Genomic DNA, 23,531 nt, shown 5'->3' on the forward strand with positions numbered 1-23,531 from the left:
AAAATGCCAAAGCAAAAAGATGTGAGAAAATGGTAGACTGTTACCTACTTGCTAAACACTATCTGAGAGGGGCTAAAAATACACAGACTGGCTAGAACTGATGTCCTGTGTAGATTCTCTTCTGCTCTTCCAGCTCTGTCCCTCTTGGCTTTCTCTTTCATCGCTTCTGCTTTCCCTTTGGGGAGGTTTCTTTTGTAAGCAGCATCAGGGGTGGAAAACACACACACACCTGCAGGGCCTGTTTGACCTTCTGTGCATCAGTCAACAAGAGCACCCTGGTGCTCCCTGGGAAGGGGCACCTTGTGCAGAGCAGGGTGGGGATCCCAAGGGCGTCCTCAGCTGTGCCTGGACGTGGCTCTGTCTGCGGCCAGAGTTTGGCTGCCGCCGTATCTGCGGTCGAAGTTCTCGTAGGTGGAGTCTTGCAGCTGTGGCCTGGCAGTGGAAGAAGAGGAAAAAAGGGTGAAGAGACATTTTTCTCTCTGCTCTGGACTTCCTAAGCGGCTTCAGCTAATAGCTGGGGACCATCACAGCTAAGTGTCTGCGGCACTGTTTGGCACAGATCCTCCCTTCTGCAGCAGAATAATGCAACCCAGATAATTAAACTCTAATGTTTTGCACCTTAAAGCTTCCAGAACAATCTCCTGCACCATTAACGTTAACTACTACTCCTGTCCTGCTGCTCAGAGCCTCAGGAGATTGTGCTTCTCTTCTCAGAAGGATCCTCACATGTAGAGCATGGGGGATATTGGTTTTTAAGCTTCATCTCTCTGTGTCCAAACAAATCCTGTGTCCAGGATGCAGTATGGTTTAGATAGTTAAATCAGCAAAACTATGTTTTTCCAAATAATTAGTACAAATTTAACTGTAGGATTAGATTCCCCTTTGCCTTTTTGGCTGTGTCCTGGTGCTGTACACTTGACAGTCTTGCTGAAATGGCCGGCCAGGTGGTGGAAGGTGGCATCAAATAGGGATAGCTCAGGTTGGAAGAGGGCAGCCCCAAGCAAATGTCATGCCAAGATCAAATACAGCTTGTTTAAGTTTAGAGAAAGGGTTGGGTTTGGGTTTTTCGTAAGTTTTAGGGTTTTTTTGTTTCATCATCTCTTTCTAGCTTGGCCACCACTGTGCTGGGTAGTGGGAAATGCCAGAGCAGCTCTGGGGTGGGGGCTGTTTGCCCATCTCCACACTTGGCAGCACTCATCAGCTTTGAGATGAGCCCTTTTTCTGCCCTACTAGAGACTGGGGTGCAGAGGAAGGGGAAGGTTACTGTTGTACAGGATTTTCCTCTTGTTCATCATTCATCAGCCTGACACAGATGCCATCCAGCCTCTTCCTCTCACCATTCCCTTGGGTGGCTGCTTCTTTGGCTATTTCCATGTGGCTTCCTACCACACCCTGGGCCTGTGGGCCACCCAAACTTCTGCTAGTCTCTTGCTGCTGCAGCATCCATGTCTTTTTAATCTGCTGCCCCAGTCTCTTGTTCTCACATCTTCTAGTCTGTACCCAAGTCAGGGACTCCTCCCAGCAGTGCCCAAGCTCCCCCATCCCAGATTGCCACCAGCCCAACCCTGTCCTTGTCCCAGGAGGCTCCTAGCAGGGAAGTTTGTTAACAAGACCAAGAACAAGTTGCATTTCTGTCCTTCACCATCTCCAGATGCCTGCTGGATAACATGAAGGGCAGGGAGGATGTCCTTACCATGCCAGGCTGGATGGGACTGAGGAAGGACCTGCAAAGTAGGAAGGAAGATGTAGTTAGAACATGGTCAAAGTGAGCTGGGGAGCCAGGATGGACCTAGAGGTGTTGGGAAGTGGCACTGGAGTGTGGTTGTGGCACCACGGTGAATGGACAGAAGACTTTTTTGTCAGGCGTATTCCCACCCTTCACGAGGGTGGGAATTTGACACTGGAATGTAAAGATAAAGAGCAAAACATATCTGATTTGTTTTTACAGCTTCTACAGTGTGAAGGAAGCAGTGGCTTTCACAGGGTGTTGACATCAGACTGTCTGTACAGATGACTCCTGGTGATGTGACAGCTTGTCCACCCTGAGTCAGAGCCCATAGTCACAGAGTCATAGACTTACAGACTGATTTGGGTTGGAAGGGACCTTCAAGCTCATCCATTCCCAACCCCCTTTCCATGGTCAGGGACACCTCCCAGCAGCCCAGGTTGCTCCAAGCCCCATCCAACCTGACCTGAGACACTGCCAGGGATGGGGCAGCCACAGCTTCTCTGTGAATCCTGGCACAGGGGCTCAGCACCCTCACAGTAAAGTATTTCTTCCTAATGTCCAACTTAAATCTCCCCTCCTCCAGTTTAAAGCCATTATCCCTTGTTCTATCACTCCATGCCCTTGTCAAAAGTCAAAGAGCTCAAACAGATGTGTGGGATGCAGCAAAGGTAAATCCTGCCAGTGGGCAACAGGGGAAGAGAGAGTAATTAGTCTGTTTCAAGAAAAAAAATTAAGAAAAAACTGGTTGTTAGCAGAGGCTTCTCTGCTATTTGCCCATCTGTCAGTTTATTAATTGTTCTCTTCCACTCTAGGGAACTCTTGCTCCCTCTGTATCTTCAAAGGTCTATTCCCAAAGGAGATCTCCTGTCTACAGGCTGCAACCAGCAGCTAGGAGGTCCCTCTTACTTGTTATTAGGTTTGTCATTAGAAATATCCTTAGGCTTAGGGTGGAAAATCATAAAATATTTTTTGAAAACCCAAACCAAGCCTGACCCCTCCTGCCTGGCATTATCTGCAGCATCTGTGACCATCCATGGAGGTATTGTAACCATTCCTGAAGGCATTTAAAGGACAAATAGTGGTGCTGAGGAATGTGGTTTAGTGGTGGCCTTGGCAGTGCTGGCTTAAGGGTTGGATGATATTAAAGGCCTTTTACAACCATAATAATTCTGTGAATCTCTCTGGTTTGGTGGAGGAACACAGGGAACAGTGATGCCTACCTCCTCTGGGGAAAGCAGTCAAGCCCAGGATCACCAGCAAAATGAGCACTTTAATTCCCAGTGGCACAAAGATCAGGACCAGGAAGAAGGAGCTGTTGGATGCTTTGAATTTGTAGAAGTAGACAGCCCCCTCTGCTCTCCCATGGCTGTTGACAGCAGTACAAGTGTATTTCCCATCATGGGTCAGGTACTGGAGCTCCTTGGTGACACGGTGGTTCATGCTGGTGGTGGAGGTGAGGTTGCTGGAGGGTGGTCCAGTCCAGGTCAGAGTGGGTGCTGGTTCCCCCTCAGCAGTGCAACGTGCCTGGAAGGTGTGGTCCCCATGAGAGCTGACAGTGATGTTGATGATCCTGGGGGCAGCTGTAGAAAGAGCGTCATGGGAGGGAAAGTGTGTCAGGCTTCCAAGGCAAGTCTGACATAAAACACCTGGAATGAGTGGACACTTAGTGTGTTGTATCAGGGAGATGGTGGATTTAAGCCCACCTTTGCTCCCCTTGCTCCCCTTGCTCCCCTTGCTCCCCTTGCTCCCCTTGCTCCCCTTGCTCCCCTTGCTCCCCTTGCTCTCCTTGCTCTCCTTGCTCTCCTTGCTCTCCTTGCTCTCCTTGCTCTCCTTGCTCTCCTTGCTCTCCTTGCTCTCCTTGCTCTCCTTGCTCTCCTTGCTCTCCTTCCTCTCCTTCCTCTCCTTGCTCTCCTTCCTCTCCTTGCTCTCCTTGCTCTCCTTCCTCTCCTTCCTCTCCTTGCTCTCCTTCCTCTCCTTCCTCTCCTTCCTCTCCTTCCTCTCCTTCCTCTCCTTCCTCTCCTTCCTCTCCTTCCTCTCCTTCCTCTCCTTCCCTCCCTCTTCATTTCCTCAGATTTTCCCACCCTGCCTGTTTTTTAAAGAGGAGCAAAGGGCTTCTCCCAGCAATGCCTGGGACAGAAGATATGTACTTGGGTTGTGTTTTATCCCTCTAACACCTTACACAGTTTTCTGAGCTTCCATCAACCTTGGCTGCTGCAGCTTTCCATGGTGGCAGAAGACAGGGGCACTGTGCTACTACAGCATGACCACCATCCATGAAGATGAATTCACTGTGAATTCACACAGTTCACTGTGAATCACAGCCCAGTGCTGCCCACGATGTAGGTACAAGTGTAGCCAGTGACATTTTTGGAATGTCTATGTGTGCACATTGTCCTGGACAAGGCAACCGTGGTGCTCTCCTGCAAGCATCTCCTTGGTCTCTGACCTCCAGAGGAAGGATCTGTTTGTGCAGGCCCTTTGTTTGGTGCCTGAAGCTTGCCAGATTCAACAAATTGTTAACATGGAACATTTCCACTCTGCTGCAACCTAATTTTGATGTTTTCTTATATCCATACCGTGTAGCTGGCGTAGGTTCCTGGTTGCTTTAAGGTAGCACGCCAATGCCAAGGCAGTGCCACTCATTTTCTGTCCTCTATTTGTAGCATATGGGATTGTGTGAATGAATGAGCAGTGGGAAAGGTCTTTTGGGGGATGCATACTGTGCAGAGGAGCTGTTGGACATCCCATCTTAGGTCTAATCTTTTAAAGAAGCATAGGTGATATGACCAGGCTTGTCTTACCTGTTCATCTTCTCTTCTTGGACCTCTTGGCCCATTTCATGCATTTGTTTTCTAAAGGCATTGTGAAAACTTTAAGGGAACTAAATGAGTGTGCTCATAGAGGAAAAGCATATGTGTGTGGGTGCTTAGGAGGTTCTCCAAGTGAAGGAGATCCTTGACTGTGGTGTGTATGAGTGCTTAGGAGATGCTCCAAGTGAAGGAGACCCTTAACCATGTTGTGTGTGCACAGGAGGTGCTCCAAGTGAAAGCCTTGGCTGTGTGGATGAGTGCTTAGGAGCTCTCCAAATGACTTGACTACCCAGAAGTTTCCAAGAAATAAATGAACTCATCCTCGGGTCCTTTCTGAACAACCTGCAGTGTACAGAAGACCTTGAGGCAGTTTCACTTCTGAAGCAAGCTCATCCAGTGCATGGCACCTCTGCACATACAGGGAAGGTCTCAGTCTGTTCTGGAGGCCACCTGGGTCTCCTCAAGTTCCCTGGACCTAGGAGGACACCTGGGGAGATGGGATAACCACTTTTCTGAAACTGGTCTCCTCCCACCTGAATGCTGGCTGTGACCAAAGCACATCACAGCCCAGGGGTGCTTGTGGCACAGGCACTGCTGGAGCTTCTGGCAAGGAGAATTGTAAAGACTGATAGTTATAAACCATTTTGTGTCACCCCTGCTTTTGGTCTGCAGTGTCTCTGCTGTGCTGAAATCACTAAAAAAAAGATATTTTTCAGCTATGTTATTGATCTGACACAGCAAAGGAGTTCTGCTGCGGGGGGAGCTCTAACACTGGGTTCCTGTTCTGTGAGCAGCAAGTGGGCTTCAGAGGGAGTGGATGGGCAGCAGTCGACTTTGAGACTCAGATTTCAGCTGCTGTGTGGGTCACCTCTCTGCCTTCCTCCCCTTCCCTCTGTCTATTTACAAGCCCCATGTGAAGGAGCAATGCCCTGTATGGGTCCATTCAACACCCATCCAGTGGGTCCCTAGCTCATATGGGGATTCAAATGTCCATTCCATGCAGATGTCTACCCTGTGCATGGGCATCTCACCTGTGTGACTGCTGTCTGGTGTTTCCTCAAAGATGTTCTTCCTTGTGCCTGTTGCCCCTGTGGTTTCTAAATAATCCCTTGGCTAGGACTGGAGGAGCCTGGAGCTGTGTGCTCTCCAGAAGGACAGGACCATTTGTGCTTATTTAAGTGTGACCATGGCAGCTGCAGGTGCAGCTTCCAGACTGGTGTGTGTTAGGAGCTCAGGGTATTTTTTTTCTTTCCTGTTCAGGACTCAAAACAGTTTCAGCCCAAGCTGGAGCTAGTTAGGACTTGAAGCTCCTCCTTTTGTACTGGATGCAGCTCAATGGCCAGGTGAGTGTTAGGGGTTAACAGAGACTGCCAGCTTCCCATATCTGATATTTGCTGGTGAGAGCTGTTTGTACTAAGCACTTGTTGCTTCAGAGGACTTTAGACCTATGGCACATTTAGGTCTGGGTCTCTTGACTTCCCAAGCCCCTGTTACAGACCTGCCTGTCCTTACATTCACTAAAGCACACCCCTAAGCCAGGCTCTCCAGTTTAAGAAAGGCATTCTTAACCCCAAAGCATGGACTGCTGGTCCTAGCTTGCTATTCTGCTGCCTGCACAGATCCTGTGCTGCAGGGACATAGGATCTTTGGTGCATAGAATCAGAATGGTTTGGGTTGGAAAGGACCTTTATAGGTCATCTAGTCCAACCCCCTTGCAATGAGAAGGAATGCTGGACACTTGACTGTCTTTTACCCCAGCAGCCAGAGCCTGGCTGTTCCATTGCCAGTTTTGTTCCTATTCCCATCCCTGTCTTGTGCACATCACCTCACACTGGAAGCCTGCAGAAGTCAGTGAGCATGCCCTACCCACATATTCTGAGTTATCCCCAGGGCTGGGAAAGCCAACTCCCTGGAAGACCACCTCAGGGCATTGTTACCATCTCACCAGTTTCCATGTCCTGTTGCTCCCACTTCCCTGCAGGATAGCTTCACCTCTCATGCCCTCTTACCAATCAAATGCAGCTTTATCCCATTCCTGCTTTCGTACTTGTCGTGGACATCTCCAGACAGCTCCACCCGGCAGAAATATCTCTCACTGTCACTCCAGGTCAGGTTGTCAATCCTGATGGAAAGATCCTTGTGCCGGGGGTTTCCCAGCAGTCTGTATTTGTTTCTGTAGCTGATGGCAGTCTTGCAGAGCTCGCTGGAGCTCTGACTGATGCACTTGAAAACTACCGTGCCATTGTAAGGTTCCTTGATCCTCCAAATGGCAGTGAGGGTCCGGTCAAAGGTTTTATAGGGGTGTGTGAAAGTACAGGGCAAGATGACCATCTTCCCAAGTTCACCAGTAACATCAGATGGGACGTGGATGGACCAACTATTGGACTGAACACCTAGAGGAAAAAAAGAGATGATTAAAGCTGTCTGACCTGGAGGGTCTCAAAGCATCCTTCCTGCACCCGTTGTGTTGTTGCTGGGATTGTCTGTACTGGTGGTGAGTCCTGTGCTGGTTGATGTTGGACTTGGAGTTGGTGGTGCAGCAAAGTGACTGGGGATGGATTTAGTACCAGTCTGCAGCACTGCCCAGGGGACTGACTGGCTCATGTTGCAGGTGATTTAGTTCTTAAGCAGGCCTTGTGTTTGTCAGGGGAACAATAGCACCTCGAGTTCTGACATCTGAGTAAATCTTGGAGCTGTTTATGATACAAGGAATGATGAGAAGAGGAAAGTTCCCTCTATCAGCTCCTGTGGCAGAAAGGAGGCTGCCCTTGACTGTACATAAAGCATCACCCTGGTAGCAGAGCCATTTGTCACTGTGAGGACTCCAGCTGCCATCATCTTCCTAGACAGGCCTTGTCCTGTTGTCATGGCAAGGGAAATCCTGACTTTTCCATCTGAGATGTCACAAATGATTAAGAAGTTTCTCTCTCAGCCAAATTTGGTCACTTTAAATCCTAGTGCAGTCTGGGCAGCTGAACCTGGTTTGCCACCCAGACCCAGGCTGATCATTTCTGTTTGGTGATGAAAACAACCTTCACATGCCTGAATGCCCCCCATCTCTGCAGTATGTAGTGTGCAAAACAATGTTTCATAGACTGTTTGGGTTGAAAAGGACTTAAAGATCATCCAATTCCAACCCCTTTCCATGGACAGGGACACGTCCCAGGAGCCCAGGTTGCTCCAAGCCCCATCCAACCTGACCTGAGACACTGCCAGGGATGGGGCAGCCACAGCTTCTCTGGGAAACCTGGCACAGGGGCTCAGCACCCTCATAGGAAATAATTTCCCCCTAATATCTAATGTAAATCTACCATTTATCTAACCCCTTTCCCAAGGAACCAGCAACACCAACAAAGACCAGTTCTTTCCATACAGATGTGTATCTCTCCACTCTCTTGCTAATTGCAGCAGCTGTAGCAGCAGATTGTGGCTTCAGTAATGTCTGTGGCTATGTTCCTATCTTATAAAAATCACTTTATGTCTTCATTAAATCAGGAGCTTTCCCCTCAATACCTGACAATAACTGCAAGATACGTGAAGGTGAATAACCATCACCCACCCCTGCTCTGTGTCTGTGGTCATTCAGCTGTCTCGTTACTTGTGTAAACTCTAAGATGAGATTTGTTGCATGTTCATGTATCTGTTCTCCATAATACCTGACAAAAGCCTCAGTGGCAGTGCAGCTCCTATCAATCTATTGTGTGCTGCACAATGGACAAAGGCCAGTGCAGGGCTGGTTTTCTGCCATGAAGTTATTTATCTGGAATCAGGCCCAAGCCAGTATTTTGATGACTGAGGGCTGGGGTAAGCTGCCTTGTCATTCACTGTAACCAGATGAGTGCCTTTTGCAGCCTGGGTAATCCAATATACAAACAGGGCTGCATGGCCACAGGAGCTCCAGGAAGCTCGTGGACTTTGAGCACAAAGGCCTGGCAGTGAAAACTGAAAAAGCTATGGCTTTCCAGTTTATTTCATGTTGTTGTGCTTATTTTACAGGATGTTACTGTAACCCTCTTAGTTTTGGAGAACTGCAGATCATGTGGTTTTGAGTGCATGATTTTGTTTTTCCCTGCCACCTTTTTGGTTTGCGTTTTTTTTGTTTCGTTTTGTTTTTTTAATCATAAGTGAAGAGCATTATTTTTAGCAAATAAACATCCCCTTGGCTTCCACATGAGAAATGATGTTAAAAATAAGTGATTCTGCTGTTACCAGCACCACCCATTTCTATGGAAACACAGCTTGCCTAGGTTATGAGTGGAGGGAGCTGTCAGCATCCTGTGTCTGATTTCACCTTAACCTTAAAGCTTCAGTGTGGTAGGGTCTTCCATGGCTTCCTCTTGCTACTATCCAGCTTCTCTCTGTTCCTGGAACTGGAGTTCTTCCAAGAAGCAGAGAAGGTCATATAGGAAAATCCCCTATGTACCTTAACACAGAGTCACTCCTGAAGGGAGTTGTCAGGTCTGTTGGTTGCCAATGGAAAAGTGATGAGGACAGTAACTACATCAAGAGCTGGAGACCACCACAGACACTTGCCTTGCCCTAGCAAATATTTCACAGCATATCTAGGCAAATCCCATTGACTTTTAATGGAATTTGAATGGATAGTTGAAATTAAACCTGAGCTTAAGTGCTCAGTGGGATGGGAGCAAATTGTGTCTTGTTAATAAGTCCTAGGAACACAAAAGAGTTCTTCTGGGTTGGTGGTGGACATGCTATATTCAGCTGACAATGCAGGGGAAAAGTTAGATGAAGAAAAAGTTAAAAAAGAAAAACAAAACAAAACCAAAACTTCAAAAAACGAAACAAGACAAAACAAAAAAAAAACAAACCAAAGATTTCTGACAATCGCAGAGTCAATCCATTGAGTTTTTTTCCAGTATTCCCACATGCACCTGGAATTTCACAGTCCTCCTAAGCAATGTGATGGATGGAGCAGTTCTTGGAGAGTTTATTACACCAGGCAACTCCCCTGGCACTTTGCCTAGAGCGAGAAGAAAAACCCTGATCAGACAGGGGGCTTGTAGCAAGCTCAGAAACTCACCCTTCCTGGAGATGCAAAGGAGGCACAGAAGCAAGATGCTAAACTGTCTCATGCTGGTTGATGTTCTCCAGGGAGGTGTATCAGCAAGCCAGAATGTTGTCTACTACATCTGAGCTGCTGGTCTTCCAGACACAAAAGGTTTTTTCAGGGATGGAAGAAATTGTGGCTTCCTTCTCCTCGGAGGGAATGAGTTGTCTAGCTGAACCAGCTCTGGATTCAGATATTAATAGTTTTGTGGTCAGTCATGTGAAAAATACACCAGAGTGTGTGTCTGTTTTCCAGCTGAAGGAAAGGGACTGCAGACTGGGGATGCAAACACATGATGTGTGATGTTCAAGGGGGGGGGATGGGAAGAGCTTTCAGGTGTTACCACCTCACTGGTCTGGAGGAAATCCTTGCAGTCTGCCTAAAGGAGCTGGCAAGTGAGGAGATCCTTGCTCTCCTATTTTGAGGTTGTTCATCCTCCTGACCACAGAGCCTTGCAAGCCAGCTGTGCTTTATCCATGGTGCTCACTGGTTGCTATCATCCCTAGGTGCAAAAAACCCCCAAACACTCTTCTTTGGAAATCATCTGAACGCATGTGCCCAGGGTTAAGTGGTGAAAGAGTGCTCTGGTGCCTTCAGACTCCCATGGCCCTGGTGGATTGCAAGTCATTCTCCTCTGATATTAACCCACATTTAGCCTAAGCTGAGACCCAGCTTTTGCCCAGAATCCTCATGCAAATGCTTGCTCTTTCCTCTGGGTTTAAGCTTTAGCAAGCCCACTGTGCAGTTTGCTAATCTGCAGAGTTTGGGATACGTGGAGAACTGACCCCACCTCCCCTCCAGATCGTCCCCCATGCAGTGATCCCATGACCTGGCCTCAGTAGCTGTGTTACAGGAGGGTTCTGCTGCCTCTCCCTTCTTTGAGGAGGGGGACAGCAGCACCCACACCTCTCCTGCAGCCACTGGAGGGCTCCCAGAACCAACAGAAGATGCTGCTGCTGAGAGGCCAGGGCTGCCCTGTGCTCCTTAAACTCTGCCTATGCTCCTTTCTTCTTGTGCAAAAAGCTCCTGGAAGAAGGATTTGGAGATCGGGTGGCATTCAGCAGATTTGCTGCTTCCTGACCCCTTTCTTTGTTCTGTTCTGTGAAGGGAGGGTTTTCTGTTTTCCCAGGTTTTTTGGAGGAGGCTCTGAGGGTACCTGGCTATTCCTGATGGTGGCTGGGGCCTGTCAGTACTCATCAGAGTGTGGTTTCCTTTCAATTAATTACTTAGAGCCCTTCTCAGTCCCTGTGCATGGCCTCCTGGAGCCAGAGGATCAGGACGCAGTGCTCTAATGACTTTGCAAACTCTCCTTAATAGCTGTAAAAAACAACACAGTTAAATAATGTAATACAGCACAGTAATGGATTGTTGGCAGGAAAACTCAAGGCTATGGGTGGTGGAAACAGCAGAGACCTGGAGCCTTATCCCATTTTTGCTACATGTCTTTCCTGTGCACTTTCCTTGTTTTCTTCATACACCACTGGGTTTTACCTATTTGTGGTGTAAACTTTCTGGGGTTGTGACTATCTCTAAGCATTTGGTCCTTCTTGGCCCAGCAGGTCTCAGTGGACTAAATTAAAAGATTAAAGTGAAATCTGTGCTTAAAATGTGTTGTTACAATGAAGCATAGTTGATCAGTGTAAATAATTACAATTAGTATGAACCTCTCCCTCTCTAATGTTGTACTCTAACATCTCCTAGAAAAATATCTAGGACTAAATCAATCTGGTAAGTCAATGAAGAAGGATGAATTTTGCAGGTTTTATCTCTAAACTGGTTTTATTTTCAGACCACAAGACAGCTATTTGCAAGGAAACATTTCAATGATTAAAATGCTGAGGTGAAAAGGTATAGAGGTATAGATGAAAATGTTTGCAGACTGAATCAGCCAAAAAAAAAAATTGTAAACATAAACATCTGTGAGTATATGATCCATTAACTTACCTGTGATTCTTTTTTTTTTTTTTTCCCAGTTCTGTGTTTGAATAGTATCTAAGATTTCTGTAAGGGGGGCTGCTCCTAGTCCAACACCAAAGCCAGAATGCCTTCCAGATTCACTATATTTTGATTTTTTTCCTGGTAAATCTTAAGGGCTTTAGGTCATGACAGCCTTTGTTTGATACTTTACTAGAACCTTTCCTCACTGCTTGCAGAGAAGCAAAAATCACAGATCTAGTCCCAGAGACCCACCAGATTCAGCTGCTTCTCTCTGCTATAAAATATATGGAATCTGGAGAAAGAAAAGTGAATGGAAATTTTGTGGGTTTTCCCACTCAGCAAATATATAAGCCAATTTATATAAAAATAATCTGTGAATAACAATGAGAGGAGCCTCATTACAAGGAAGCAGCAATCAAAATGTAGGTAAATGGGCAAGTATAGGGAGACATGTGCCCATCTTTCCAATGGTGAGGCCAGTTCTTGGTGTGCTCGTTGGCAGCTGAAGGGGAGAATCTCATGTCCCTGGCACCTTCATTCATGGATGTGTCTGTGAATCACAGTCCCAGGACTTTGAGGGCCAACCTCAGCCTTTGCTCCCTGTACTTTGCCTCCCTCTCTGTCCATGACCTCAAGAGGCACTGAGGAGGGTGAGAGGTATATGGTGTCTGGGTGTTGCTCTCACTTCAGTAAATACGTGTTAGTGGCACTGTAAGGAACTACATGCTATGGGTTGCAATTTAAAATTGTGATCTGATGGAAGAAGAACTGAAGAATCATAGATTCTTAAAATCATTAAGGTGGGAAAAGACCTCTGAGATCAAGTCCAACCATTAACTCAATGCTACCGTGCCAACCAAGCCATGTCCTGAAATCCCAGGCCCATGTGTTATTTTGAGGGCACAAGAAGGAGAGAATGATGTTGAAACAAACTGATAAAGGTGATCCATGGCTGTATTTTACTAATGCAAATGTTTTACAAGACCTGCAGTGTTTTCCACCTTCTTTTTGTGTTTCCTAGTTGGTTGGCTTCTCATCAAGGTTAAGACTCCTGTGGAGTCTACACCTCTCTTAGCATCCTGAGAGTTTCCAGCAGCATCTTGTGATGAATGGTTGACAAAGCTTACAGGGTGTCCCAGAACCATGCCAGGATGATCTCAGAGCAGATGTGCCCTCCATTCAGCAGCAACCCTTGCACCACATGGGTTGACAGGAGGAAATTTGTTGTCTGAGTCCTTTGGACTTGTCAGCTGCACCATGCCATCTCCAGTGCCTCTATGCTGACTGCTGTGGTGACCTGAGCATCCTTCTGGTTCTGGGGGGTGGTGATGTGCATCCAGGTTGTAACACATAGCTGAAGTTGAGCACTGCAGAGTTCATGCCCACTGGTTCCCTGGACACCTAAGCAGTGGGCTTTTCTCTGTGTGTGCACTTGTGATGATACTACACCTGCATACCCAAGGACCAGAGGCTGCTCCAACCCTGGAAGTGTTGAAGACCAGGTTGGATGGGGCTTGGAGCAAGCCTGTCCAGTGGGAGGTGTCCCTGCCCATGGTAGAAGGATAGGATGGTATTTAAGGTCCCTTCCAACCCTATCCATTCTGGGATTCTAAATCAGTAAATAAAGTTAAACGCATACTTGGGTACTTTTCTCCTAGTGGACAATTATGGTATGTAAAACATACCTTGCATTTGATTATGGGCAGAGCATCATGGATAGGAGAAGAAATAGGAAGTCTCTCTTTAGTAACTTGTGGTCTGTTGGCTTCTGCAGTCACATCTCTGTTTTGAGGTGAAGAACAGGACTGATCTCTCAGACCAGTGTGATTCTGTCCTTACTGCTGTCCATGAAGCCTCTGCTGTGATCAGGAAGAATTAGGTTTGGGACTGTGGACAGGCAGGGACGTGGTGTGTCAACTTTGTCCATACAATGGTAGGTCAAAGCCTTTGAGAAGATGAGCCTGGGGCCATGATGATGCTGGTGCCTGCCCTCTCCAAGCAGCACTAGAGATGAGGATGGAGCCACTGTTTATTGTAGGCTTGCAGAGTTTGCAGTCCCATCACAGCACTGGGTTTGGTCCCAAGCTTAACCAGCAGTTTAGGTGCACTTGGTTTCATCCCTGTTTTGCTTTGAAATGCCTGATGTGGCCATACAGATTGGCAACCCCAGGAGACCTTTGACTTGCAAGGGGTATGCATGGACTCTGTTAATGAGAGCAATGGAAGGTTTTAGGACTGAACCCAGTGTTCCTCAGACCCACGTAAACTTACCAACCAATGACTATCCTCCACTACCCTGGCCATCCTCTCATCCAAGAAGCACTGAAAGTTATCTCTGTGTGATGCTGGATCAACCTGAGCAAGAGGGTGGTCCAGTTGTCAAGACACAGGCACTAAACCTGTCCTTTGGCTTAATTGCAGGGATGTGTCTGATTAGACTTGCTGGAAATGCCACCAGAAAAAGTCCATGCCCACCCTTCCTGCTGCAAGTGAGCCTGTGAGGATTCATCTGCTCTGTGTTTCCTTGCTGAATGAACACCACTGGTTTGCCAAGAGATTTATGCTCTTTTTGGGTGCAGATTTCATGGCTCTTCTCTGGGATGAGAGCTGCGCTCCCTCACCCTGCAGCCTGGGAAGGAGTGTGGGCTGGTTTAATCCATCAGTCCACACAATGCCTGAAACAGGTCCTGAACTTTCTCTTGACACAAAAGAAGATGGAGACTCCCTGTTTGCAGGGAGTCCTATGGACAAGACAAGGGGGAATGGGCGCAAGTTTCTCCCTGGGAGATTTTGATTGAAAACAAGAGGAAAGTGAGCAGGTCCACTATGAGGACATGTCCACCATGAGGACAGTCAGACAGTGGAATGGTCTCTGAGGAGAAGTGGTGGATTCCCCCACTTTGGAAAGTTTGAAGTCTCAGCTTAATGGGGTGCTGGGACATCACAGATGAACATTAAACATTAGAAGGGTTGGAACAGGTGATTCTTGAGGTCCCTTCCAACCTGACTTTCTGTGATCCTGTAAGTCTGTGAACACTCTTGACCAGTGAAGTGATGGGGCTGATGGATGATCTGAGCTTTGACCACCAAATCCTCTGTACTGTCTGACCTTGCAGGCTCAAAGCAGACTCAGGAGTATTTAGAATTAACTCTGCAGCCATGACTATAAACCCACCTCTCCAGGATGTGCCTCTGGAGGACACCTCTCCCCAGCTTGTTTTCACTCACACTCTGCCTTGCCTGAGCTCCTATATTCGGCCTCCCTAGACTAAAGTTTAGTGTGGCATCTTCTCCAAAAAAAAAAACCCCACAACATTCTGTTGTCCTTTGTCTTTCCTGATGTCTGATACTCTGCTGTGTTTCACTGATCCAACTGCAAAATGTAACCATAATGCTGTGGTTGCTGCTTGGTTTTGGTTTGTGGTTTTTATTTTAACCTTGGTGCTCCAGGCTGTCATGCATCTGAAATCTGATTAAAGGCCTGGACTGTTCAGCCACTTCCCCTTGCTTACTGGCAAACCTCAGAACCTGCATTTCTCCTTATGATATTATCAGCTGCTATGCAGCTCCAGAAAGGCTTTGACTGCTCCTCAGATCACCCACCCATAAGTGGCCACCGTATGTTCTCCACCCTGCATGGGCATCTCAGCACCATGCTTGCTCTTAAGTATCACCCAACCTCTGTTTGAAAGGGATGCCCAGAGGACACCACTGCACCACCTAACCTGACCTTGTTTATAACTTCTAGTATAATGCAGATTTAACATTTTGTCCTTTTGCTCCTGAGCTGAATTTAAAAACAAAAGCATAAAACCTTGGATTTGACCTAGGTATTGAATTACCATGTGTGGAAGGAAGGAGTGAGGGGGGACCAAGTGCCTGCAGCCCCTGCTCAGCTACACCAGGCAAGGGAGGGAGGGAAGATGAGCTGCAGATGTGAAACCAAGCTGTTTGAGATAATAAATGAGGCAAGGCTGAGCCATCACTCTTTCAAATGAACTGTGTCCAGAGGCAATATTCTTTGACAGCCTTGACCTGCTTGTCCCAGAATTGTCTACACTGCAGTTAAAACTGCAGCTGAATCATACGCAAGTGTGGTTTAAGGACACTTTTGCTACTTTTTGACCACTACAAATAATTTTTTTGTAAGTAGCTCATGACTTGGAGGAAAGCAAGGCAGTGTAGGGACTATGAAAGAGAAGACCTTCACTTGATTACTTGGCATAAACTATCAGTGCAAGATCAGCTCCTTTCAGCTGGGACAGGAATAAAGTGAGACGAAGTCAGCATCTTTCCTTGCTCCAGTGGAATGACCTGCTCCTGCAAAAGCCAGGGGAGAAGGATTTGGTTTTGCTGTCTGTGGCAGATGTTCTCCAGAAGGCAAGTTGCAAATGGGATTGTTCTGTTGTTTCATCTTACATGAGGGTGTACTGCTAGAGCTCAGTTTGCTCAGGAGGTGGATATTTGATTGATGCCTGCAACAAGACTAAAGAGGACATACTGACAAAGTGCCTGTGTGTTTATTCTTTACCTTCATCTCATTCCTGGAACATTCAGTGGCAATGAATGACAAAGTGTTTTTTATCAGCACATCTCCAGATCCTGCCTCCAAACCACAACACTTGGACTGTGCCTGTGTTTGTAGGTGCCCAAAGCTGGCAGTTTCTCTGTTGTTGGTGCTGGGATCTGCTGGTTTGGAAGGTCCAGCAGTGGAAGTGCCAGGAAGAGACATGTGAGTTCTACCATATAAAGGCATTTACTTTTGCTTCCTCTGGTCTAACACAGTAGTGTTTCAGGCCAGTGTAACCTTTAGTTAATTACCTGGTGTGGCCCTTTAGATACCAAGTGAGATAAGGCCCCTGCCTAGGGGAGCTCACACTCATTAAGAGTGATGGATTATGACATTGACTCCTGGGATTAAGATCAAGGGCTGATAAGGTGGAGGAGAAGTGTTATGGGGACTGCATTGTTCTTATCAGTTCTCATCACTCACGGGGTTGAGGCAAACAATAGATCAATTTACATCACTTAATACACCCTGCTCACAGCCAGGTGTGCAAGTGGCTGTTGACTCACCAGCAGGACCCTGCTGAAAGCTCAGTGTTCCTGTCCAGGCAAGATTAGAAGGTGATGTTGCACCACAGGAGGGAAGCTAGATGTTGGACACAGAGGTGGTGAAGAGATCCCCCTGGGAGTTGGGCAAAGAGGATGCTGCAACGTCAAAGGATAGCAGAGCCTGGGAGATGAGGGGTTGGTTAGGTGGCCTTTCTGTGAGATGGACATTTCCATACAGTCATTTGTCTCCTCTCTAATTCTGTACCCCATTTATGGACTCTGACCTCTTGTTATGCTCCCTAACTAAAGATAAAGATAGAGCTAAAATCTGTCTCTAGAGATAAAATCTAAAGATAGAGCTTTGAAACACAGTAGTATGGAGCCAGGGCATCAGCAAAATGAAATCTGGCCATGCTGCAGGGTGAATAAAATACTGGTAGCCTGAAGCTGGGAATCAGGTAAAGCAGGTGGAGAGGTGAACGTGCTGGTTAGGAGTGGACATGATGAATGGAACAAGCTGTTAATGGCACCTCTTTGGCAGGCAGGGCAGGCAGGTTTCTCACAAATTCCTGCTTCTCACCTGACGTCCTCAGAGACCTTAGCTAAATTAACCAGAGAGGCTCTGCAGTCAAAGGCAAACTCTGAAGGCAAATTCTGCTGGGCTTTCCACAATCTGTTGGGTTGGATGTGAGCTTGGTGTGTACCAAAATCACTGTGCCTTATGTTGAATCATGCCCTTAGCCACCTAAAGAGTTAAAAATACGCGACTCAACATTGTGGTTTCCAGCAGTAAGAGGGAAAAGGAGGTTTCTCATTCTGTTAGGGAGCTGGGTGACTAAGGATGTCTGCAGGTAGGCTCTCAAGGAGTAGTTTGCAGGTGGCTTTTTCATAGAATCAAAATATTGTAGGTGGAAAGAACATCTAAAGGACATCCAGTCCAACCTTCCTGCAGTGAGCAGGAACATCTGCAACTGGATCAGGTTGCTCAGAGCCCTGTCAAACGTGACCTGGAATGGTTCCAGGGATGGGGCATTTCCCACCTCTCTGGGCAACCCGGGCCAGTGTTGTCACATGGGTGAGTTTTGATCTAGCACATGTTGGTGAAACAGAGCCACATTCTTGTAGGCAAAGGCATTACTTTTCTACAGATAATGTAATCATACTGTTGAAGGATTAGGCCATAATTTTGCTGGGGAAGGAAGAACAGGCATGTGCCTGTTCTGAAGTGCAACCATTTGTTTACTTGTCAGGCTTGATTGTATTTTGAATAATCAGGTGTTTGGACCTTGTTCACTAAGTGTATAAATTATTCTCTGTTATCCTTTGAATGCTTTTGGATGGATTCCCAGAAGAACTTACAACCTGGATGGCTCTTTGACATGTCTGAAAGCATCTGTCTTCTCCAGCACTGGTATGTGGTTACCTCTCCCGTGATCAGGAACAATCTGGCTCTATGCATTTGAGGAGCACATGAACAGCCCCACATGTTTGAAGCCAGTGGGGTTTGGGTGCATTTAGCTCACAGCTTCATCAGAAAGCACAGGTTTCTGCAAGTCTTACAAATAGCCATCATTCTTTGAGAGAAACAATGGAACAAATGACTGTGCACGACTCACCAGCATGGTTATCAGTCACACTGCAAATGGGACTTCTGCTCTTTCCTCAGTTTTTTTGCATAAATCTGCAACATGCAGAGAAGGATAGTTGTAAGGACAGTGTGTCTTTCCTGCGTGGCATTTGTGTTGACATTTCTCCTCTGTTGTTATGGGCTCCAAAGCTCCCTGGCCTGCCATGTGCTCATGGAATGGGTGACACTGGTTTTGCCTGTAGTTTTGTTGATTCCTTCTTGTTTGCAGAACTGACACCCAGGAAAGCAGCAGACTGCTTCCAGCTGTTACTTCCAGCTTTACTGTAGAGGGGTTGATAGATGTTTTGACTTTCTGAGAAGGGCTGTTCCACTAAGTCCCAGAAGAGTTCAGGATGGAGCTGTGGGTGCTGCATCCTCCATAATCCCTTCACTTGCATCTGCTGCTCCTGGGCCTTCCTCATTCTGTAGATGAGAGACAACTTCAGCTTCCAGGGGGTATCAGATAAGGAAAAGGTTTTTGTCTGATATTTTCATGTCAGGCAGAATACAAAACAATAAAACCTCTGCACTGAAAAAAAAAACAATTAAAAAGGAAGCTTTACATACTCAGTGGAGAAATTCTGGATGTCTCAGTCCAGCTGAGCTCAATTCTCAAGCACAGTCAGTGTAACTTAACTCTGTGACAAACCTCTACTTCTTTTTCAGCACATCTGCAAACATCCTGGAGATAAGGATAGGTCTCATCTTTAGCTCTGTTCCTGCTATTCTGCTCTTAATCCCCAGCACAACTTCCAGTTCACATCATCTGCACCAAATGATATGTGACTTGCCTGCAAGAAATCTTAGCTGAATGCGTCTGTAATCATTTTGTTGGTATCCTAGCCCTCTGGGACCACTTCTCCTGTACCTGGATGGAAGAAGTCTCCTGTGCTGTAGACTCTCTTGCCAGCTCACACATCTTTCATCATTCTCCACCCCACAGAGATGAAATCTCATGCTTTTAGGGATGCTTCAGGAGATAAATGAATGGTATGTACTTTCTGAGTGAACTCCAGCCGTGGGTGAGTGAACTCCAGACAGGGTCTTGCTCAGGGATGTCCGTGGATGGACACTGTTGTGGCATGAAGGTGGGTTCAGGGTGAGCCTTAGAGAGACCTCTGATAGCAAGGAGAGGGACTTGTGGCTAAGGATACTCAAGGGTTTCTGAAGTTAAAGTGATTGGTGGTGCTGGTGAATATAAAACTCTTCCCCAAGAGGGGCTGGTGATGATGTCCATCATCAACAATCCTCTGTGAGCAAACCAGGACAGGGGAAATGGAAAAAAGAGTGAAAGTTCAAAGAGCTCTTCATGGTGGGATGGCCAAAATGAGAAGGGGTGGACAGAAGTCCAATGTCTCCTTAGGGGAATTCTTTTGAGCTGGCAGTTCTTCCAAATTATCGCTGTGTCCCTTGTCTCTTGTATTAAACCTGGGTTCATTACATGTATCAGGCTTGCAATCTGCTCACAGTGCCTGTCAGGCAAGTTACACACAGGGGTGAATCTCATTGCTTACCCACTACCACACATGGCTTGCTGTTAAGTGGAATTTTTCTCTCCAAAGGGAGAGAATTTGTATTTTGAAGATATTCTGTGCGTAGGTATGGCTGAGTCACCCGGGCAGTTCAGATAAGGGCAAGCTGAAGATAAGTGATCTGTGGGGTTATGCTGAAGTGAATTTGAGAGATGTGTCGAGGGTCTGATCATTCTAGATCTTCCTATTCAGCTGAAAAGTGCTGCTTTGTATGCAGGGAGTGCATGGAAGTAGGGAAGGATTGCATCCCCCTTGCTGAGAGGGAAGCCAGGATGTGCCAGGCAGCAGGAGGTGTCTGAGGATCCTTCATCTGCTGTCAGATGCTGCCACTTGATGTGGGTGTTCTCTGTCGTGTGAGTAGAGGAAAGCAACAGAGAGCCAAGGGGAGATGAGGGTCAGCTGGGAATGTGCAATGAAAACTACCTAGCAACTCCAGATATAGGAGTTTTTCTTATTTCCTTCCCATCTGCAGGTGAGAGAAGGCTCAGGTAACGTAATGCAAGCTACTGCTTTCCTGGCCATCATCACTATCAAAACCTCATCTACTTTTTTTACCCACACAAATGGTGACCAGCATCAGGATGGCTGATGAGATGAGTGGCTGGCTCATGAGGGCTGGCAGATGAGGTGACAGCATTTCCATCCATCAGCAGTGAAGAGGCTGATGACCCCTGACTGCTTGCTGAGAGTCCTATTGGTGTTTTAGCATCTGAACAAAAAAAAAAAAAATCAGTGCTGTATTTTCTTCTCCCATGAAACCCAAGAAAATGTATTTTGAGTGTGATTTTTGAAGAGTAATAAGGTCCACTCCTTTTCACACCCAGTTTTATTTAAAGAACAGGCATTTTCCATCTGCAAATGTGGGTCTTGATTTTTTTCTGAAATAACATGGCTTCCACCTCCCTCTCTCTTTTCTTGTCTGATACACCAGGGTTCAGAATCACAGCCAGAAACAAAATCAGATAATTTCTGCTCTCCTCAGAATCTATCTCCCTAGGTTGCAGTGCTATTTTTTATATAAAGGCTCAGTTTCCAGAAGGCCAGAAATTCTGGGATCCTCACTTGGCCACCTGTTATTCTCTAGAGTGTTTTGCTGGTGATTCAATGGGATGACCAGGGACCCAAGAGAGCAGCATGATGGGCAAACAACCACCCAGACTGCCCATGAGGGAAGCTTTGAGGTAGATGTGGCATAATTTCACATAAGTCCCTCAGATCCATGGCCCATTCCTTGATCTACCATCTAGATTCAGACCACTAAGCTGTTCCGTATTTTTTCAGAAGCCTTCCAGCACTTGTGACAGGGTAAAATAGAGATTCCTGTCTCTGTTCAAAAGAATATTTAACATGAGATAATTAGAACATAGAGCAGAGTAGGTGGGGGTGCCACACACCTGTGTGGTTCAATGCTGAACACAGGTACCAGTTCAGGACAGAGGAAGGAACATCACTTCTCCCTCCTCTTGTCAGTGTGGGTCTGTGTGCATGCTCAGAGATTCTGATGGTTCCTGCTGGATTAGACCCTTCAGATAAATGAAGTGGAAGGAACACTTCATCATTCAAGGGGGTTATTGATCTCGATGTTTGCCCAGATGAATTGCTGTCTGGGCTCCAGGGATTGCACTGATTTGTACTCCATTGACCAGAGTAGAACTCTGACACTCAATACACAGGGATATGCCAACATGTAGACACCTAAGTTTAGTTTCCTTAATATGTGTTCTTCTGGGTGTTTCACGTGTAAAACACAGGTAGGCAGGGGTTTAGGGGATCTAATCTGGAATTTAGGTTTAAGCTGCCAATGCAGGGTCCCATGGTAACTCTTGGCTCTTTCATTGTGGGCCCAGACCATCTGGGGACCTGTACTTACAGCTGAGATTTCTCCCACCTAACTTGGTTGTCATGAAAATGGGAGTCCAGCTGCCCTCAGCCTCCTCTGTGTTCAACAGAGAAAGATAAGATGCTCCTACTTATTTAGGAGTTTCAGAAAGCTTTGCATTATTTTACTGAAGTGCTTCTCTCTATGCCTTGATCGTATCTCTCCACATGAACCATGTGAGGTTTCTGTGGCTACCAGACTCTGAAGTCTGGCATTTCACTGAGAGTTTCTCAGTTCCAATGAGGTATCTGGGCAGTACCTGGTGAGCACCAGATGGTGTTATCACCTAATCCACACCAGACCACAGAGAAATCTAAAAGGTAAGGACTGGCAAGGCAAGCTGTAAAAGACACTAACTTACAGTGGAACCATAGAATCATAAAATGGTTTGGGCTGGAAGGAACCTAAAGATTACCAGGTTCCAACCTTCCTGCCATGGGCAGGGACACCTCCCAGCAGCCCAGGTTGCTCCAAGCCCCATCCAACCTGACCTGAGACACTGCCAGGGATGGGGCAGCCACAGCTTCTCTGGGAAACCTGGCACAGGGGCTCAGCACCTTCACAACAAAGAATTTCCCCCTAATATCCAGTCTAGATCTCCTCTCTTTCAGTTTGAAACTGTTCCCCCTGGTCCTATTGCTATACACCCTTTTCCCAAAGCTGCATCAGTCCCCAGGGTAGTTGGGAATGCTGGCATTGTGAGCAGGATCTCAGCTGGTCACAGGCCGGTCTCTGAGGCATTTGATGTGGCACATGAAGTAACACGAGCTCCTCTGTCAAATGTCACATCCATCAGCCTGTCTGCTCCTGTGAAGCCAGGCTGAGAGAGTTGGGGTTGTTCAGCCTGGAGGAAAAAAGCTCTGGGAAGACTTAGAGAATCTTCCAGTTCCTGAAGGGGGCTCCAAGAAAGCTGGGGAGGGACTTGGGACAAGGGCAGGGAGGGATGGGATAAGGGGAGGGGGAAGGGTTTAAATTGAAAGATGGGTGAGTCAGATTATATACTTGGAAGAAATTCTTTACTATGTGGGTGCTGAGCCCCTGTGCCAGGTTTCCCAGAGAAGCTGTGGCTGCCCCATCCCTGGCAGTGTCTCAGGTCAGGTTGGATGGGGCTTGGAGCAACCTGGGCTGGTGGGAGGTGTCCCTGACCATGGAAAGGCGTTGGAACTGGATTATCTTGAAGGCTTCTTCCAATCAAAACCATTCTGGGATTCTGTGTTTTCCTTTTCAGCCTGCCTTTTGCTGGTTCTTGGTGCCATGATTTTTCAGTGCTACTCTTGGGTGATACCCAGAATCATATACCCAGTTACCCAGAATTTAACCCAGGTTAAAAAATTACTTGTTTTTCCTCTCCCTCTTTATTCCTGCTCTTCTTTCTGCCCCAGCTGAGTGCTTCTGTGTCAGGCAAAGGGCAGGACTTCAACCTATTTGCCTCTTGTGGGCTGCTCCTCATGTGTATAGATCTGGCTTCTGGGGACTGAAACCTAAGCCTTCTGTCACAGTTCTATGAAAAATTAAGGCTTCCAACTCCTGCTTAAACATTTTTCAGTTCTATGTGTGGGAGATTAATTACCTTGGTCTATCTTTGCCTTTGAGTATAAGCAGAGGAGCAGTTTTAGGTCATTGGGCTGGTTTTGGTTTCAGAGTTCTGCTGTTTCCTCATCTCTTTCAAACTCTTGAGCAAGCTGAACTTCTGGGGACAGTAAAGGCCTTAGCACCTGAGGGCAGGTTTCCATGGCAGGACAAAGAGAAGCATCAGAAAAGTGTTAATTTGTGCCTAACAAATCACTTGACATAGTGCTCATTGCAACCCCTGGGCTCTGAGTGAGGGGGAAATAATCAAGTATTTCTCTTAAATGCACAGCCCTGCATCCTCCTGGCTAGCATCTTTCTTAG

General features: G+C 46.8%; 1 protein-coding gene across 1 annotated transcript; it reads right to left on the reverse strand.

Moving 5' to 3' along the window:
• Positions 1–335: 335 nt before the first annotated feature.
• SIGLEC15 (sialic acid binding Ig like lectin 15) lies at positions 336–9,632 on the reverse strand. Its single transcript, XM_030466838.1, has 5 exons — positions 9,581–9,632; positions 6,549–6,932; positions 2,950–3,309; positions 1,694–1,724; positions 336–432 (listed from the first exon to the last, which is right to left on the reverse strand). Exons 1-5 carry the CDS (start codon positions 9,630–9,632, stop codon positions 336–338), a joined length of 924 nt encoding a protein of 307 aa, XP_030322698.1.
• Between the last annotated feature and the right edge of the window lie 13,899 nt (positions 9,633–23,531).

Source organism: Calypte anna, chromosome Z (genome assembly GCF_003957555.1).
Source record: "Calypte anna isolate BGI_N300 chromosome Z, bCalAnn1_v1.p, whole genome shotgun sequence".
Classification (NCBI taxonomy): domain Eukaryota; kingdom Metazoa; phylum Chordata; class Aves; order Apodiformes; family Trochilidae; genus Calypte; species Calypte anna.